The sequence below is a fragment of the Platichthys flesus genome, chromosome 16 (assembly GCF_949316205.1).
Source record: "Platichthys flesus chromosome 16, fPlaFle2.1, whole genome shotgun sequence".
In the NCBI taxonomy this organism is placed as follows: Eukaryota; Metazoa; Chordata; class Actinopteri; order Pleuronectiformes; family Pleuronectidae; genus Platichthys; species Platichthys flesus.
In genome coordinates this window covers 23,012,827-23,032,711 of record NC_084960.1, presented here as the reverse complement: position 1 = coordinate 23,032,711, position 19,885 = coordinate 23,012,827, and the positions used below count along the sequence as shown (strand labels likewise).

At 41.1% G+C, this 19,885-nt stretch overlaps 1 protein-coding gene across 1 annotated transcript; it reads right to left on the bottom strand.

The window, feature by feature from the left end:
- Window positions 1-6,067: 6,067 nt before the first annotated feature.
- tp53rk (TP53 regulating kinase) lies at window positions 6,068-14,776 on the bottom strand. The gene is made up of 2 exons (XM_062408962.1): window positions 14,513-14,776; window positions 6,068-6,669 (listed from the first exon to the last, which is right to left on the bottom strand). Exons 1-2 carry the CDS (start codon window positions 14,733-14,735, stop codon window positions 6,182-6,184), a joined length of 711 nt encoding a protein of 236 aa, XP_062264946.1. The 5' UTR covers window positions 14,736-14,776; the 3' UTR covers window positions 6,068-6,181.
- Window positions 14,777-19,885: the final 5,109 nt, after the last annotated feature.

Sequence of the window (19,885 nt, the reverse complement as noted above, 5' to 3'; positions counted from 1 at the left end):
CAGGACATCGAGTCGCTGCTAGGAGTTTGTAGAGCTTGATTTGAGAGGCAGCTTCCTTGATGAGATGAACTGGGTGCTGCACCTTTGCACTCCAATCGTAGATGGGAAGAGGCGGGTTGAGCTGGAGAAATCAGGTTTCTCCCTCTGCGATGCAGGAAGAAAGGCCGGCAGCTTCACTTCTTGCAAGAGTTGTGGAAAGAGAGAGAAGTGGGGCAGACCTGTGCTTATATTGGCCTGGTGACCTCACAGGTCATTGGGCAAGAGTGACCAATAGGAGTTGACTCTTGTGGTTTTTTCACACCTCTGTGTGAAGTTGTCTGGACCAAAAGGACCTCCTGCATCCTGGGAGACTGAGTTCCTTGCATTTCTCAAGAACAAAGAGAACATGTTGCATCCTGGGAGACTGAGTTTGGGAGGCTTGCTCCAGAACCAAAAGAACATACGGCATCAGGCTTTGTCTACATGTAGGCGGAAAAGAAGGCCTGTGGTTTCACAGAAACACTTTCCCAACAGAAGTTTTTAACTCACTTGGTCTGTGCGCTCTGTTAAATTCTAATAAGATAAAATAAATGATGTCCATTTAGCCCTGGCCTTCCAGGGCCTTTTCTTTCTTTTTTTCTTTTTTTGCTATTTCTTTTTGCTATTTCTTCCTTGGTCTGCAACATATGCTGGTTGTTGCTATGTTTTTTACACCTCAGCAGTGGCGTTTCTACATTAGGGGCACGTGGGGCACTGCCCCACCAGATCCAGATGGCGCTGTTGTGCAGAAAGCTCAATACATCTGTACTTTGTGGCAAAATATATTATATTTTATTTTATATGCAAAGTAGTATGAATGTGTGTGTAAATAAACGTGACTCACAAGCATTATAGTCTTGTTTTGGAGTCATTTGATTCGTGTGTGTTTCTGTCTGTGTGCTTGCTCTGTGAAATGCTTCTCTCTTGCCATCCGTCTCTGCTCTGGGGGAAACGGCCCAAGCTTAAGACCGTCGCCATGGAAACCCCAATGAGCGTGATCCACTCAGGCCGAAGTTAACATTGGGAGATGGGCGGAGTTGGGGCACTTTCAGATGTAGAATGCATTAGCCAAATCAACAATTAAAAGGAAAAAAAAACACATGCTTTCTGGTGGAGCTAGAGTAACTTGTATATAATTCTCTCTTTTATTATGGTTCTATTTATTTAATATGCATTCTTACTGGTGAGTGTGCACATGGAATGATGAGTCAGGTTTTTACCAGGTTTTAAAATGCTAGTGTTATCCCTGCTACTGCTTCTGGTTTGAGTGGATGTTGTGCTTGACATAAACAGTATGGGGTCTTTGTTGTCACATTTGGAGGTTCAGTTTTAACTAGTGCTGTCAAACGATTAAAATATTTAATCGCGATTAATCGCATTTACGTCATAGTTAACTCAAAAATAATCGCAATTAATCGCACATTTTTATCTATTCTAAATGTCCCTTCATACATTTTTTTTCCCATGATTTCTTTTCCGTTTGAATGCTCTTATCAACATGGTCAAGTGGATTGGCTTGCTTTATGCCAGGGGTGTCCAAACTACGGCCCGCGGGCCATCTGCGGCCCGCCATCGATTTAAAATTGGCCCGCTTCAAAAATAATAAAAACAAAAATAAAATAAAATAATAAAAATTTAAAAAAATAATTAAGATAATAAAATTTAAATCTAACCCTAACCCTTTGTAGTTTTGCTCAAGTTTTGAAGAAATTGTACTTTCTTGATTCTTGTTGTTCTTGGTTTGTACCCTTGAATGCACTTATTGGATAAAAGCATCAGCTAAATGAAATGTAATATGATGGACTATGGCCCACAGTATTGCAGCTGTCCCTCAGAACGCCGTCTCCTTGCAATTTTGCAAGTCAACATTTACTTTTTTATATCCCCATCTGTTTTGGTAACAGTCAGTGGTGTGGAATATGATTATTTAATTTTGGTGCCTGATGCCCAATGGGTGAAAATATATATACCACCTAATTCTGGAAGATCATTTTTGCATTATGACCCAAGAATAAACCAGAAATGTGATATTTTGCCTGCTACCTGTAGAATCATTTCAGGTAAAACTTCAAATTATCTTGCTTTTTGTTATGTTAAACAATTCTTTGCAATGTTTGTAAGTGTATGTGGTGTTGGGGGTGGTTCACCTGAATTTGGAGTCTCCTCCGCCTCTGCCGCAAGCAATGCGGCGTGGCATGGAGGCAATCAGCCTGTGGCATTGCTTAGGGTTTATGGATGCCCAGGATGCTTCAACAGCGGCCTATAGCTCATTTGCATTGTTGGGTCTGGTGTCTTTCAGCTTCTTCTTCATAATACCCCACAAATTCTCTATGGGGTTCAGGTCAGGGGAATTGGCAGGCCAATCGAGGACAGTAATGCCATGGTCAGTACACCAGTTACTGGTGGTTTTGGCACTGTGGGCAGGTGCCAGATCATGCTGGAAAATGAAATTCTCATCTCCATAGAGCTTTTCAGCAGACGGAAGCATGTAGTGCTCTAAAATCTCTTGGTACACAGCTGCATTTACTCTGGACTTGATGAAACACAGTGGACCAACACCAGCAGCTGACATGGCTCCCCAAACCATCACTGACTGTGGGAACTTCACACTGGATTTCAAGCAACTTGGATTTTGCTCCTCTCCAGCCTTTCTCCAGACTCTGGCGCCTTGACTTCCAAATGAAATACAACACTTGCTTTCGTCTGAAAAGAGGACTTTGGACCACTCTGCAACTGTCCAGTGCTTCTTTTCCATAGCCCAAGTCAGACGCTTCTTCCGTTGTCTTGAGTTCAGAAGTGGCTTGACCATGGGAATACGGCTATTGTAGCCCATTTCCCGGACATGTCTGTGAATAGTGGCTTTTGATACCTGGACTCGAGCTTCAGTCCACTGTCTTTGAAGCTCCCCCAAATTCTGGAAGCGACCCTTCTTCACAATGCTGTTAAGGCTGCGGCCATCTCTCTTGGTTGTGCAGCGTTTCCTGCCACATTTCCCCCTTCCAACAGACTTTTTGTGGATGTGCTTTGAAACTGCACTGTGTGAACAGCTTGCTCTTTGAGAAATTTATTTTTGTGTCTTACCCTCCTGATGGAGGGTGTCAATGATGGTCCTCTGGACAGCAGTCAGATCAGCAGTCTTCCCCATACTTGTGATTTAGTTTACTGAACCAAGCTGAGTGTTTTTCAAGGCTCAGGAAACCCTTGCAGGTGTTTCGAGTTAATTAGACGATTCAAGTGATTAGTTGAATACCCTACTAGTATACTTTTTCATGATATTCTAATATTTAGAGATAGGATATATGAGTTTTCTTAAGCTGTAAGCCATAATCAGCAATATTAAAATAATAAAAGGCTTGCAATATTTCAGTTGATTTGTAATGAATCCAGAATGCATGACATCTTTGTTTTTTTTAAATTGCATTACAGAAAATAAAGAACTTTATCACAATATTCAAATTTTCTGAGACAGTCCTGTACATCACTGCATCGGCGTCTGCTCTTGGATTAAGCAATTCAATTTGGAGATTTTGGACATTTTTAGGGCATGCTCTTGTTCTTGTGGATATGGGAATGAGGCTGTCAGACCCTTTACTGTCTTGTGCCGAGAATGGTTGCAGCGGCCTCACCCTGATTCTGGTGATATTGGGGTGGAGCAGATGCCATGCCTGATGTGGTGCCTCCTGTTGTGGCGACTGTCCTTGGATCTCTCGGTATGAAATAGCAGGCTGTTGGTTCAGCTGACTTTGATGTGCGGCTGAGACAGGGAGGAGATCCAGTTATTTCTGTGAAAATGAGAGCTGAGGACATTGACTAGTTTCCCTCCCCTCCCTTTGCCCTTCTGCTCACGACTTTGTTGCCCGTATCTTTTTTCAGATTCAATCCTCCACATTATAAATGCTATCCAATTTATTTTGTTTAAAGGAGTCATCACCATGTACCTCACACATAATTTTTGCACATCCCATTAGATCAGACACTTCAGTAAAAGGTTTGCTATTCTTGACATGCATGACATTCATTGACATTATTCATTATTTCGTTTATCAAGGGGTTGCCACTGTGACGGCCTCCTGCCTGTGGATGTGTGTATGCGTGTATGGTGGCCTCTGCTTTGTCAACCTGCAGGTGATGAGCTGGTGGGCGTGGCCAATTCCCAAACCTGTGTTAAGCTGGTCCTTCCTCCTGCCTCGGTCTCTTCCTGACATCGCCTGGCTCCGGAGGGAGAGCGGTGTGCCGCTCCGCCGCAGCCCCTCGTTTTCTATTGTGTTCTCTTGGTTTGCTTTGCCGTCATTTTGGTCCCTTGTGTTAGGGAAATAAATTATCCTTTTGTTACTTTTACCTGCGCAGTTCCTTTTATTTGTCCGACCATGAGCCGGGTCGTGACACCACCCTTAAGTTATGTTACTGTACCTCAACGTCACCCAGTGGTCCTCAATACTGTATCCTCCTTGAAATTTTTTTTAGATTTCTAAAACATTTAATTTCAATTCATTATAACAAATGTTCTTCTTCAATATCACTAGGTAGAGCCGGGTTTACAACGGACGCCGAAGATCAGCTCCGCGCAGCATATTCTCAAGCTTGCAGGCATCTGGCTGTTCATGCGGGACACGCATTTCTCAGCGCAGGTCAGGCCACTATTCTGCTTTCTCCGCTTGTTGTTGTACGTAACCCGTTCAATGAACTGATTTGGTGGTAAATGATGAGGGTACGGCACATCGCAGCCATGTGAACCGCATAAAGGTTTAACAGGGGGGTGAATACAAGGCGCCTGGCTCTCCTTGGCGCTGCGCGGTGATTCGGAAATGAAATGAAATGGTCAATTCGATTTTTTGGGAGGAAAATTCATCGTTTAGATTAATCGACTAATTGGTAAAATAGTCATAAGTGGCAGCCCTAGTCACCGCATTATTTATATTTACATGAATCAGACCAATTACCGATTGATTATTGCACTTGACAATAATGACGTCACTGAAAAAGATGGCAGATGGCAGTGAGTTACTGCGCAGGTCTTCCCAATCTTTACTGTGATTTCAACAAATTTTCAGCAAAGCCTTACAGCATGAACCTATTTTGATCAGGTAAATGCAGTGGGTAACAAATTACATTTTACAGTAGACTATCCACTATATAAAAAATACCAATATTTTAAGCATTGTCACATCACAAATTCCTCCCAATATTATTGAAGAAACAATTGCAGAATCACAGACTGAAGGAGCAGAAATTTTATATTGCTACCGCTTGTAAGATACTCATTATTACCTCACGATTCAAACTGAATGTTGAAATAACTGACATTTTTAATCCATTTGGCACAGGAATTATTATTCAAACCATATTATATTTCTTCGAGCACATTATCCAGTGGTCTGGGCGCAATCAACAAAGTTGTGCATTAATACTTTGTATGTGCCTTGACCATGCACTGATCACAAAATCCCGCTCAACAACATTGTGAGGAATGTTTGATGTCACTTCAGATGAGTAATATCTCAACAAAGACAAATAAGAACTCAAAAACCAAACTTTCTGAAGGTCTCGAGGAAAAAGCAAAATTTGGTAACATTTTTTGTAATTTAACTTTGACTGATATATTGTTATAATTAATGCTGTTTTTCTAAAGTTGCATTCATGACAACAGCAACATCTGTGTCTCCAATTTGGGGGCTCTGCGTCTTGAGTCAAGCTTGACTGGGCTTTGAATTACCTTTGCATAGGTTTTGTGCAGCAGCAGTAGTGTGGCTCAGAGATCTGCAGACCGAGTCCTTCAGGCAGCCTTCATATGCCAAAACTAGATTACTGCAGGCCACTTTTACAGTTTCAGAAAGAAAGCTAGATACAGTTTTACCACATGCCAACTACACAGCCCATTCAAACAGGCATGTTTAGAATGGCCAATGCTTTAGTTACTTGTAATATTGTACATGATGAAGGTGATGGGTTTCCCACTGAAGGAAAAGTAGTCTCTTGTGTAAGTGATACTTTAGTCTGATCTGCCTATATTACATCTTCTTTTGTTAAGCCCATTATGACAACAGAAAACTGGTTTTCCATGAAATACTTTATTTTTTGTTATTACTACACAAACAACTGTTTTATGCACAATAACAGCTTTATATTTTTAGCATGTTTTCAGAAATATAATTTCCAGAGAGACTTATCCCACCATTGACCTCTTTCTCCCTCTCAGCCGGACCTCATCAAGCTTTTTAATGACTGCTGATGACTTCTTAGAAGATGCTGTGTAGCTCTTTAACAGCACCTTGAACAGAGCCTCTGTGTTGGGGTGGGTACTGAGGAAAGCCTTTTCCAACACATACAAGTCCACCCCCTTATCCTCTGGCAGAGAAGAGATGTAGCTCAAACCGAAGTCAATAAGGACCAGGTCTGACTCTTTGTCTTCCTGGCCGCGCCTCAGAAGCATGTTGGATGTGGTCAAGTCTCCATGGATGACGTCCTCGTCATGCATTTTTGCCAGGATCTGACCCACTCGCTGAGCCAGCTGCTCAAGTTCACGGTCCTCACAGGAATCAGACTGCTGAGTGAATGCAATGTGGTCACGCACAGTCAAGGAACCCAGGATTTCCTCCAAGAAAATACAGTGGAAGGTGTGGTCCACAAAGTAGACTACAGGGGCAGATATACCTGAGGGGAAGAGAAGGAAAGTGTTTATTTAAAAAGTATAGCTTGAAAGCTACAAAAGTTAATAAACTGTAAACTGTGTTTTCAGTTTTTTCCCCCCTTTTTCTTTTCACAGGATATAGCTGGGATCATCCTTTGTGGTAGCCGGACGTTGTCATACTCACAATTCTAGTCAGAATGTGAGTCTGATGGGGCGCCCTTAGCTCAGTTGGTAGGGCGTCCCCCCCATGGGCCTAGGCCAGCAGCGGACCCGGGTTCGATTCCAGCCCGCGGTCGTTCTCTGCATGTCACTCCCCTCTCTGCCCCATTTCAACTCTGTCTCTCTACACTATCAATAAAAGCATAAAAATACCAAAAAATAAATCTTTAAAAAAAAAAAGAATGTGAGTCTGATACCGCTCCATGAGCTGTGATTATGGGGCGTGTTTCAACCAAACCAGAAAAAAAAATGCCTCTTCGCTCAAATGGATAGACCTACAACCAATCAGTGCAACGTAGTATGTGACGTATGTAAAGCGACGCATAGCTGTTGTTCACAGAGCATGCTGGAAGAAGTAGAAGAAGAAGATCAGTAAAAACGATTTTTTGCCAGTGTTGTAAAAATAATTACATGGATACATGGACATCTTACCAACACGATCAGCATTTTTGAGAGAAACAGTAAACGTTTCTCCCCCCCCCCCCCCTTCCCCAAACAAGACGCAGAGTTTCTCTACTGATGTCACACGGCTCTTTATTGTTCACTTCATCGTAGCCGTAAATACACCGTAAAACTGGATTGACATTAGGTACACGATATTTTAATCCATAAAACCAAACACAAACGTTAAAATACAATAAACAAACAAATCACCACGAGACGAGTCTGATGCGTTAACGTGACATAGCGACTCCTGTTCCGCACTACCTGCAGCAAAGTAAATGGGACCAGCTTCCTTACCTCGTTCCGCTGGCGAGGGGTGTTAAACTATAGTTTTTGAGAAATGCCGCACAGCGGGCGTCTGGTCGTTGTACGGCGGGTGTCTTGTTGCACTGGTCCGCAAGCAAGGGATCTGGTGTGTCTATTAACATGGTCCGCTCCTTAAACTGCAGGTAGTTATGCGAGGGGAGTCGCTACGCGGCAGGCATGTTGGTTGAAAACCAATTCAACCCAAGCGTACTTTGATGACGTGGTTGATTACGTTACTGTTGATCATCTGTCCATCATCGTATAAAGCCCGCCCTGACAATCTGATTGGGCCGGTCGATTTCGAGCCGGGCATAATTTCTCCCCAACGGAGTGACTCCAGACCGAACTTCCCTACCTCAAATGTTGTGGGCGGGGCTAAGTTCGTCTTGCATCCAGGCTACCTTTGTTGTGCAACTGTTGATAAATCAGATGAAGTCTTATACTGTTATTATCTAACAAATGACACAGGCACATAGGGTTCATCTGTGTCAAATCATCACACTTGTTGCACCGAACTTGCCTGGAGTGAGGCTGCTCAAAACATATGTATGACTAAGTATTTAGGGGTAATTTGGAGGCAGAAGGGGGTCAGCAACTCATTAACCTAATTTACACTACCTCCACATTTCTTAGAGAGGGGCCATAAAATCGACATTCCACTCTGAACTGAAAACCAGCTAATTAAATGTATTGTTTGAAGCAATGTCAGAATCATGTTCACAGTGACTAATCCTTGATGCCTTTAGCACATCCATCAGCCCTGCTAAAATGCGATATGGAAAAATCTTATGATAATTTTTGGAATAATAAAAATCAAATCAGCACCACTGCACTGAGTCGCATTACTCTGTGCATGATAGCATTCAATGAACATATGAATGAATCTGTTTACATATGATAAAAGTGAGCGTGAACCCCACTCACGTTTGCCGTCACTGATGATTATTATTATATATCATTGCTCTATAAAATGTATATGATATACTATATAATACAAGTGTAAAATTTAGTTTTTATTGCATTACAAAACATAGCTCGCCTTCCTACGGATATAGCCATGTTGCACCGCCATACTACTACATTTACTTCCTGACAGAGTGCTAATATGTGATTATTTAATGGTCAGTTTGATTGTACAACGTAATGGTCTTGACTTGAACATTAAACTTGTTTTCGATCATATGACTATTATGCTACGCAAAATCTGACTTATGCGCTGACTTATCCTTTACATACACCTAACAAGCACAAAATAAAGTTCTGATTTGCTGACAGTGGACAGTCAGTATAATGGCCAAAACTACCAGAAGGGCCAATGTAAGGTTATTGTCCATAAAAGCTAACCTAACTTTTAAATCTCCGGCTGGGGCAGAACGTTTTTTCTCGCATGTAACGGTGGCTTTTACTTTCAAACAACAGCATGGCCTAAAGCAGGGGTCACCAACCTTTTTAAAACTGAGAGCTACTTCAAAAAGGTACTGAGTAGTATGAAGGGCAACTTGCTTGATACAAACTTCCTGAATAACAAAGTTGCACAGATCCACTTTTAATAATAATAAAAATATATGTGAAGAGACTGTCTGATCACGTCAATCTTAATTATACCTTGCAATAATTATTAACAATGATTTCCACAACAATGATGGTAGGAAACAAATGAATTAAACATGAAACATTTATTTCAGTTAATTTAGCATTTTTTTTCAAAACTACACCTGTTATCTTTTTTTTTTTTTACAAATTATCACTTAACTGTCATATCTTCAAATCATGTCTCGTTTGTACTAACCACTACCATTGCAACATTTTTAAACAAATCATGAACTCTGTCCCATGTTTACACAAATGATCAGTTATGTAAGATTAAAAAAATCAACTCTTTCACCTTTTTAAAGTAATCCTTTTACATTAGTTCTAATCACCGAATCTGCAGCATTTTTACCAAATCATAACATCTGTTTTTGAACAAATTATTTTTCGCATTTTGGTGCAACATTTGACTTTAATCTTGTCATTTAAAAGTGAAAAAACGTCATCTCTTTCTTTGTCTTTAGATGTCTGTTAACAGTAATGGGCAGTATTTCTATTACTTGTATTTGAAATACGTATTTCAATTACTTTTGAGTATTTTGTAATTTGTGGACACCAGTAAAGACCTGCTTTCTGTTCAGCAGTACCCACTTATCAAGCTCCTTTTTGTTCGATTTAACACAACTAGGGCTGCCGCGATTAGTCAACGTCATCGATGACGTTGACGCTGAAAATGCCTCGACATCAATATTTTAAATCGAAGCATCTTTTTTTTGTTTAATGAATTTACCTTTTCGATTTCTAAAACGTTTAATTTCTATTAATAATATATTAGCTATTCTCAAGAGCGCTGGCGGCTGGCTGTTCACATGAGTCACGCATTTCTCAGCACCTGTCAGCCCGTGATTCTGCTTTCTCCGCTTGTTGTTGTATGTAACCCATTCAATGTACTGTTTTGGGAGTAAATGATGATGGTCTTCATAGCCCCCCCTCTCTTTCCCTCTGTCCATCTGCTTGTTTGCTTGTAGCGGATGGGCAGATAGGGATATTTAAGTATGTGATAGGGAAAATTAGGGAAATCAAAACTTCAGGACAACAAAAGGGGAATACAAAGTATAGGATGCATATTTGATCATTTATATCATAAAACATGTCATTAATATCGTTTAAACATTAACATTTTTCAGTGTGTTTCCTGGCGCGATACGCTCGCGGCGAGCAGAAAAAAATAGACCGTGGTATCGTTCAATGTTATTCACAACAGTTGATTAAGATGTAGGTTTAGCTAATAGGAAGCCCCTATTTTGGTATGTTAAAAAAAAAGGTACATTCATTGCCTCATCCTATTGGTCCATAGACCAATAGGATGAGGCAATGAATGTGGGGGGCGGGGTCAGACACGGAAGTGAGGACCCGAATAAAGATGTCAACATTAGCACACAGTCTGTCTCACGCACATTATTAAGCGAACTCGACAGAGTCAACGGCAAAACCATCTGTGCAGGGCGTGAGGCGCATCGCAGCCCATGTGAACCGCACAAAGGTTTAACAGGGGGGTGGATAGGAGGCGCCTGGCTTTCCATGGCGCTGTGCGGCACAGTGCTTCAGAAATTAAATGAACGGGGACAATTTGATTTTTTTGGAGGAAAATTTATCATTTAGATCAGTGGTTCTCAAAATGGCCGACTGGGGGGGCGCGGACACTCTCCAGGGGGGGCGCGGACAATCTCCAGGGGGGGCGCAATGTCACAGACAAAAAGAAAGACCGACCACCTGTCACTGGTTATTGAAAGCTCCCTCAGTGGCGAAATGCTAGTGGCTGGACAGTCACAAACAAATCAAATACTGTTTCGTTCCTGATCCACCAATCAAAAGAGGAGTGTTATCATTTGAACACGAGTTTCTCGTACGCTTCCGACTATAAAAGTAACTGCAGGCATGGTCAGCCCTCACTGAGACGACACCCTGCAGAGTTTGTGCGATTTCTCTTGTTTCCTCTATAATTCAGATATGCATTACTTTATAAACAGTCTTTTTAAAGATTCACTCCTTCCTTAGTAATACCTTCCTGCACTTGCAGCAGGCCTATACGTAGCCTAATCTAAGGAGTAATTTGCTCCACAGTCTTTTTTAGAAAGCTCATAGCCCCAAGAGCTAGCCTTCTAGATAGCTAACTTCTTCCAACTGCAGCTAGCCCTTTTCTCCTTAACACCAACCTTTTGGTCCCAAGAACCAAAACGGAAGGTTTATTATGTCATAAAGATGTCAGTGTGAACCTGTATGAGACACTTAATATAGAACTATGTGGCCTACCATGCCACTGGCCAATGTAAGAGAGAAGTAAGTAGGCTACCAAGCCACTGGTCAAGATACAGTAAAAGAGAAGTCAGTAGGCTACTCACTTGTTAAGTTACTTGTTCACTTTTGCATTGATTTACTATTAACCTTTTATTTGTATTCATTTTTCTGTGCAAAACTTGATTAGACTAGAGTAATTTATTAAGGCTCTTTAACTGTGTATAACTAATTCTATATTTTGCTTTTATAGTATACAGAGGCCTAATGTGTGATGCTGTTCTTATGTGATGAATATTTTCTTGTTGATAAAAATCCAAAGTTTATGGGCTGTTAAGTCCCATTAATAAAAATATATAAATACATAATCAATCAAGTTGTCTTTTAATAGCTTTGCTTAGTTAAACTGACATTCTGTGACTGTTCTTCCTTTTTGTGGGGTTCACAAGATATTGGGGAACATTATATAGCCCAAAAATGAATGCTCTGCGAATGTGAGAAAAAGGAAAATCCAGAAAAAGTATTTCCTATATTTTTAATGCAAAATACATGTATTGTATTTTGTTACATTTTCTGGCCACAGTATTTTGTATTTTATTTTAATACATTTATTTGAGGGGTATTTTGTATCCAAATACATTTTGATGTATTTTTGCCCATCTCCGTCTGTTCGTGGGAAGCCTGGCATTGCATCCTGTTCACCGATGTACTATGCACCAATCTGCTGTATAATTTGACACATCAACTCTGAGTGGGTCTTGTAGATGTGCATCCGCTTGTCTCAGCATAGAGCAGTGGTTCTCAAACTTTTTCTGTCATGTACCACTTTGGAGCTAGATTATTCTACATGGTCTGCTGCTGCCCTCCCTGCTTTTCCACTCTCGCTGTTTTTTTCACTGTCGGTCACCACACACACAGCTCACATCCTTCACTTTACTGTTGCTTGAGAGTGAGAGCCAGTCAGCTGGGCCGCTGAATGCTTTGGGGGGAGGACTGAATTGCGCATGCGTCTCTTTAGAAAAAAATGCCAAATAATCGTTTCAACTCGATTATAGTAGTTTGGAGATCGTTTGACCCCATTATCGTAATCACAATTAAATTTCGATTAATCGAGCAGCCCTATCTCATACGGTCAGCTGCCAGAGTTTTCAGACCTAAAATACACACTGATCTCTCCTCATGTCCTCCTTCATTCACTGTGAACCCAAGAGCAAGAAAGGCTTCATCCAACTTTCTTTTCCACTTGTTTTTTGAACACTGTATCTTGTTTGTCACTGACCGGCTGCTTCACAGGAACGAGCTCTGATCTCACTGTGTGTCTCTCTGAGTTAATTAGTGCGGGCGGAGCCCCGGGGCCAGTGTGTGCGTGTGCTGTCTGGGGACACACACACACATTTCCCGCTCCTGGTAATTTCATGCTGGCCTTTTACGATGATTATTTAACAAATTAACGTGAACGTGAGTTTACTGTTCGCGAAAAATATGGGCAACATGCACAACACTGTACAGGGAGCCGCCGGTTGCCGACCCCTTGCTACGCGGATGTCAAAACATTAGTGCCGCCTCACATTTCCCCCTCTGCCCCCTACCAGTTGGGCGCGCCACACAATTTGAAAATAAATGCTAGAGTGACATGGCGGTTTGACATTTTTTTATTTCAAATCTCTTGGTTGTGTTAAGAACACTAATGAATGGTAAACACACTGCAACTGAAATGGATAGACATTACTCTGGAAGATAGACTAGGAATTGTGTGGCCACTCTATTCAGCGTAGAAAGAATCATCACTGTTGGCGATTAGAAACATAAAACTATCTCGGTACTAAAATTTATTTTTTATGGTAGGACACTTTACACTATATTTTTCCGTCAACCTTAAATTCACTGCCTTATTTTGAAGCAAATCAATGCCAATTTAAGACAATCTGTGACATTGATTTGTTGATTTTAATGTAATACTTTTTAGAGAGCCGCGAAAACCCTGAGGAGGTTCTTATGAAAGGTTTATAGGACATTTGCTAACAGAAATTACATTAAATGGAGGATAAAACTCACTAATAATACTACAAAAAACAAAGGGAATGATCAAAGACATTGGCAGAGAGGCGGAAACGCTATCCCACAGATAAATACAGTGCATCAATTGGCAGAGCATATTTCAATTAGGGGCTATTCGGGGTTCAGTCTTGACCAAGGACACTTTGGCCTGCAGATGGAAAAGACTCAGATCATACAGCTGACCTTCTGGTTAGAGAATGATGACATAAAAAGATGATGGCATTATCTCCAGGCTGAAGATCTCCATAAATATAAATTTCTGGCTTGTTGTTGATTGCTGGTTTACACACATATATATTTTAACAGATAGATCCATATTTTCATCTATTCATGCCCAAGATTGTGGTTGTGATTGTTGAGACATCCTCAATTTATTTATTTTATTATATGGATTGAACTCTGGACGTTGAGACTTTCTATTTTTTGGTTATTTTTGTTTGCGTTATTTTATGTGAAGTCAGGTCCAACGTGTTCTTTAGTGTTCTTCTCTTAACTGCTCCTAATTTTTTTTAGCCTAACAACAATAACAGGTTTACATGTCAAAATATCTATGTTACTTACTATCCCAGTATTCATATAGGTAAATGTTGATGGTGTCTCTGGCATCTTACAGTCAGTGACAGACGTGCGCTGTAGAGCTAACAATACAGTAACGTTACCAAGTCAGTAAACACGTGAATGCAGTATGAACATCAATTGCGCGTTGTACTTGTCGTGTTGCTTTTATGCAAAGCATGTAGAATATGGTAAAAAAAATAGTTTTATAAACAAAAACCTGCAAGGCCACCGTAGCTATCTTCTCGCACGGAAGTGGAGGGGCTGAGGCGAGGTTCCACACTCTACCTTAAAGTAAGAACCTATACCGTCAAACCTCGAATGAAAAGCATTACATTTCATCAGCCGACATATGACCGCAGTCGGGTGAATGCACGGCCCGCATTTCCAAACTAAGGACAGTCGTGTTCATGTTATGTAAAAAGTTGGACAAAATATTGAGGATGCTTTCAAACGTACCTCCCCTCCGGCAACGCAGTATGGAGCGGACCTCTTGCACCGTCCTGCGGTGAGTCAACTTATCGTCCAGTCCTGGGTGTCTGTAGCGTTTTGCAAACCTTTCTTTCACTATCACAGACCTTCCAAGGAATTGTGCCCGGTACACTCGGGCCTCCGCTCCTTGTTTTAATAACTCTGCTTTTCTGAGTAACTCATGAATCACCCCACTTCTCTCCTTCGCCATGTCGCTGTCGTCATTCTCTTCTCCTGGTGTTTATTGGCAGTTGGCAAACAATATTATATCTGCATTAGCGCCACCTTCTGGGCTGGAGTGTGGAGCAAAATGAAATGATTTTTCTATCAAAACTTGTTTCTCTTGAGTAGTTCATTAGAATAGTATGTATAGTCCTTTGTGTTTTTCCTAACACATTTTTTTTTCAGTGTTTGCAGAGTAGAATTTGGTGCTTGTTTATTTTTGGGTTAGGGTGGATGGATTTATCATTTAATCATGTATGACCAATTCTCAGACGGGTAATGACTTTGTCTCCTCTGTTCCACTCACCAGTGTCTACAATTTTTTTTAATTATGTACAAATGTCTTTCTGTGTCATTTAAATCCCATTATTCTTGCCATATTTTGTGACTGTATTCGTAAATATTTTTATTTAATTTCTGCTTTGCTTAATGGTACCTGTATGTGGATTGACGATCCCTTTAATGACACATTTTCCAATATATCTGCCTTCTTATTGCTTTCCCCTCACTTCCAGGTGAGCAGCAACCAAAGGAAGGATATATTCAACCCTCTCTGATGTACTCCAAGGAGCACAAGACAAATTTCCTTGACAATATCTTGTCTGCATGAGGATTTGATTAACTTAATACTGGCAATTGCTGACATGTTATTGGATGCAAAGATAATCTCAAGGGCATGGTCACTTTCCTCTTCTTGAGCTCTACCATTCCCTTTACACCCGAAATAAAAAAAAAATCTGGATTTATAATGCTCCAAGCACTCCTTTAATACAGCTTTTGTATGGTGTGAATTATTCACCCAATATGCCAACATACACTGGACTCAAGATTCAAGATTCAAGATTTTTATTTGTCAAATGCACAACAATAACATTAAGCAGTCGTTGGCAGTGAAATGCTTGAGTCTCAGGCTCTCTTCTAACAATATTCAAGTAATTTCACAATATACAATAAAATAAGATAGAAATTGTATAAAATAGAATAAAATAGAATATCAAAATTGGAAATAATGTATATATATATGAATATATATAAACAGCTGAGGAGAAAATAAAAGAACAGAAGTGCAAATGTGCAAATATGTCACGGTGCTAGTTTGGCGGAGTTATTGCAGTTCAGAGGAGTTTAAAAGTCTTATGGCCTGGGGGATGAAACTGTCTCTGAGCCTGGTGGTGCGGGCCCGGATGCTGCGGTACCGTCGGCCAGATGGCAGCAGGCAAAAATGTTTATGGATGGGGTGAAAGGGGTCTTTAATAATCCGGCTGATCTTCTTCCTGCACCGCTGGGTGTAGAGGTCCTCTATGGATGGTAGCGCTGTCCTGGTGATGTGCTGGGCAGACTTCACCACCCTCTGTAAAGCCTTAGGTATAGGGCGGTGCAGCTGCCATACCAGGCGGTGATGCAGCCAGTCAGGATGCTCTCTATGGTGCATCTGTAGAAGTTGCAGAGAATCCTGGAGTCCATGTGGAGCTTCCGCAGCCTGCGGAGGAAGAAGAGCCGCTGTCTGGCCGTCTTTCTGATGGAGACTGTGTGATGGGTCCAGGTCAGGTCATCAGTGATATAGACCCCGAGGAACTTGAAGCTGCTGACTCGCTCCACTGTGCCAGAATATCCAGAATATTCCGTGACCACTCTAACTAAGGAATTTAACACTTCTTTTTTTTTCCTGATTCTAGACATAGAACAGAGTCCATCGTCCCATGCCCTTTTCTAAATCCACTTTCATATCCAGAGGCTATGTTATTACTCTTTAGATGATTTTTTTCAACCTCTCCATAACCATCTGTTCCATGGTGTTCCCAACCTGTGACATTAGTGTTATCGTTCTAGAACTTGATAAGGCATTGGAACTATAACTGATTGCTTACAACCTGTATGAATTATGATGAATTATGTATCCCATATCTTATTAAACAATCTTAACACTACTTTAAGTGTGCTATCATTCATATTATCTAACATCCTGCAAAATACTGTATTTCATCTTTACCTGGACAAGTTTAATGTGCATTAAGAATGGCTCTCTTCAATTCAAATATACTAAATTGGTAGATCCAAGTCGTCCCCTACTACAATTTTATATGTAGCTCCTAGTTTTTGTGCTAGACCAGGGGTTCTTAAACTTTTGCAAGCTGGGCCCCCCCAAGCTAGTTAGGGGTAGTTTCGGTTGCCGGACTTTTACGAATCAGAAACTTGTCCATAGTTGTGTTTGTTTGCTGATCGGTGTGTGTGCAAGTGTGTCAGTCCAAACACGAGTACGTGAATCCAACAAGAGGCAGGCAGCGGCAGAGTCTGTTATCCGTAAATCCAGCAGGGAGCAGACAGCGGCAGAGTTCGTAATAGTTTCGGTCCAAGGTCAGTACACGGGCAGGCAGTCGCTCAAAGTGCAGAGTATCCGGCAGGGAAAAGGCAGAGACGTAACTTGTTAAGCAGGCAGTGATCGATAACAGGAGAGCTATCAGAAGTAAATGCTGGAACGCTAAAGCCTGAAACATGCTTCTGCGTTTTCACGGGCCCGTAAGCGCAAGAGCCCTTCCGGGTCCCTTACATGCTTATGTATCCCTCCTTACGTGCTGACGGGTGTCGACCCCCTTTTCTAAAATTTACGGCAAAGCTCCGCAAGCTCACTCAGTCCGCAAGGCTGTGATTGGTCTGCTCTACATCCCTTCTGGAGCTGCATTTCCGGTTTCGTGCCCCATAATACCGGCAGAAATCACGGAAGATTTAGAAGAACGAATATGGACCAAATAGAAGAGCACTTGGCAGAAGATATCCGATAGTATGATCACTTGTATAACCTGTCACTGACTGGCGGATTTGTCCGCCAGAAAAAGGCTACGAGGAGCCGCAGTGGCTATGTAAATAAACAATCGACAAAGAAGAAAGAAGGCGTCTCTAAGGTCGTCTTCGACAAAAAGCATTACTCCGCCTAGTGTTCTGGCGCGGAATGGCTTTGTAAGACGCGCAACGGTTGGGGAAGCATGAATGAAAACGAGTCTTGCGCCACAGCAGCGTGAAAAGACGCAGACGCAGTCGCAGAAGCATGTTTCAGGCTTAAGAACATGAAGAAACAAAGAAGAACTGGCAACGCAGAAACAGATTTACTGTGATCAACTGAAAACGTGATTATTTAAAGTCACATCTGCATTTTAAGAGCAGCTGTTAAACTATGTGTCTGTCTAATCGGTTTACTATGTTGCAATCATTTTACTTGCTGTTTTATAGGCAACATCTTTGTGTCGCGCTGAACTAAAGCATGTGAATTGTATTTGAAATAGGATTTCTGCTCCCTGCTGGCACTCAAAATGCAGCCAATAGTATATCTTACTGGTCTTTATAGGACTACTGCTTATAATAATCAGCAACCAATATTTTTTTGATGTTGACATGACGTCATACAAAATTGCCCCACCATAAATTCCTGGCTAAAATCGCCACTCGCGCCACAGCTTCTTGATCAGAGCTGAAGCTGCATTCGGTTTATACCGAGCTTCAGTTTCTGTGTCCGCCTCCAGTCTGACCTGCTCTCATGTTTTGTTTTAATATTTCATCAACTAAAATATTCGTCATATCCTATTACGTCTACGGCCCGGCCCTTTTCCCTGCAGGTCACTAATCTATAGTGTCCTACCCCCCACAATCTTGGCTTACCTGTATGCTTCATATGAGGAATTAGCAAACAAAAAAAAGTAATGTTTAAAGACATTTCCAAAGCAAGCACACAGCATCTGCTGAAAAGTTGCAAGCTGGAGATGAGCAAAACCAGCATAGTTCTGTGTTTCATTTATTTCAAGTAGGCCTACACATGTATTTTGTTCTCCTCTTCATAAGAGTTTTGTGTTTTCCTTTTTTGTAGCAGGTAAAAATAGCAGTTAAATGTCATCAGTTTTTTTTTATTGTTGTTCTATAATTTAATAAATGCAACAAACTATAGTCTTTATATATATATTGTATAACTATATATATTTAACTTTATAACCTGTGTTATCAAATATGTTTTGAGGCTCCAGACAGATTTAAATGGCTCTTTCGATGGTAAAGGTTGCCTACCCCTGGACTAGGTGGAGACTATGCAACCAGGCCACACGCCATGAATGGGAGGGGAAAAAAACATGTAAAGGCTGGTGCATGGTTCTTTTCACGCAGTTGTGTCAATGGACTCGTTTAAATTTATTGTTCTCCAAGGGTTTCGCGTGTTGCAAAGCAGTTCACCGCCAGAACACTAGGTGGAGTAACGTTTTTGTCGAAGACCTTTGTGTGCGGCAGTTGTCGTCGCCTGTTAATTAACATTGCCACTGCTGCTCCTCATAGCCTTTTCCTGGCGGCAAAATTTGTCCCTGATCTTCCTCCACAGCTTTGTACACTCGTCGACCTGCAAACCGACGTTAGCTAAGATCTCTTTCTAGGAATTGCAGGCCATCTGCGCGTCCTTGTATTCCCTCAATGAGGGGTTATACAAGTGGTCATACTTTTGGATCTCTTCTGCCAAGCGCTCTTCTATTTGGCATATTTGTTCTTCTAAATCTTCCTTGGTTTCTGACGGTATTATGGGGCATGAAACCGGAAATGGGACTCCGGAAAGTAGGTAGTTAGCAGACCAATCACAGACCTCCGGTCTGCGTGAGGCTTGCGTAACCATTCGCGGCCTCAACAGTTCTGCAGTGTTTGGTTAACAGAGCTAACAGCTAAAAGAGTTAACAGAGCTAAACACACAGCAGGACTTAGAGTCTCTGTTCAGAGGATCATAAAACGTTAAACATTGAACTGCAGTTTAATGTGACACTACAACATATTTACAGTAAATAAATTACACTTAGATGTAAAATTAATTTGAGTTTGGAGTTGCAGACACTCCATTTTGTACTGAATTACTTTGATAACAAACATTTTATGTAGCTGTTATTGATTACAGAGTGCCTCACATAAACCAAATATAAAACATAACAGTTTTATAGATAACTTCTCAGTATTGTTTCAAACCAACTTTTTTTGAATGGAGCAAAAATCTATATAACTAGGCCTGCAAGCAGCACCTGCGGGCCCTCGCATTTGTGCAGGTCATTCAATTAAATAATATTGATATATATGATGTAAGTAAGTAGTAAGTGTATTTGTATGTAAGTGACAAGTCATCTGACC

Bases quoted from the DNA above. Each gene is read 5' to 3' on its own strand.
- tp53rk (XM_062408962.1), bottom strand. From the start codon at position 14,735: ATGGCGAAGGAGAGAAGTGGGGTGATTCATGAGTTACTCAGAAAAGCA. The intron at 6,670-14,512 runs GTACGTTTGAAA...TCTTCCCCTCAG, and splicing joins ACTGCGTTGCCGGAGGGGAG to GTATATCTGCCCCTGTAGTC.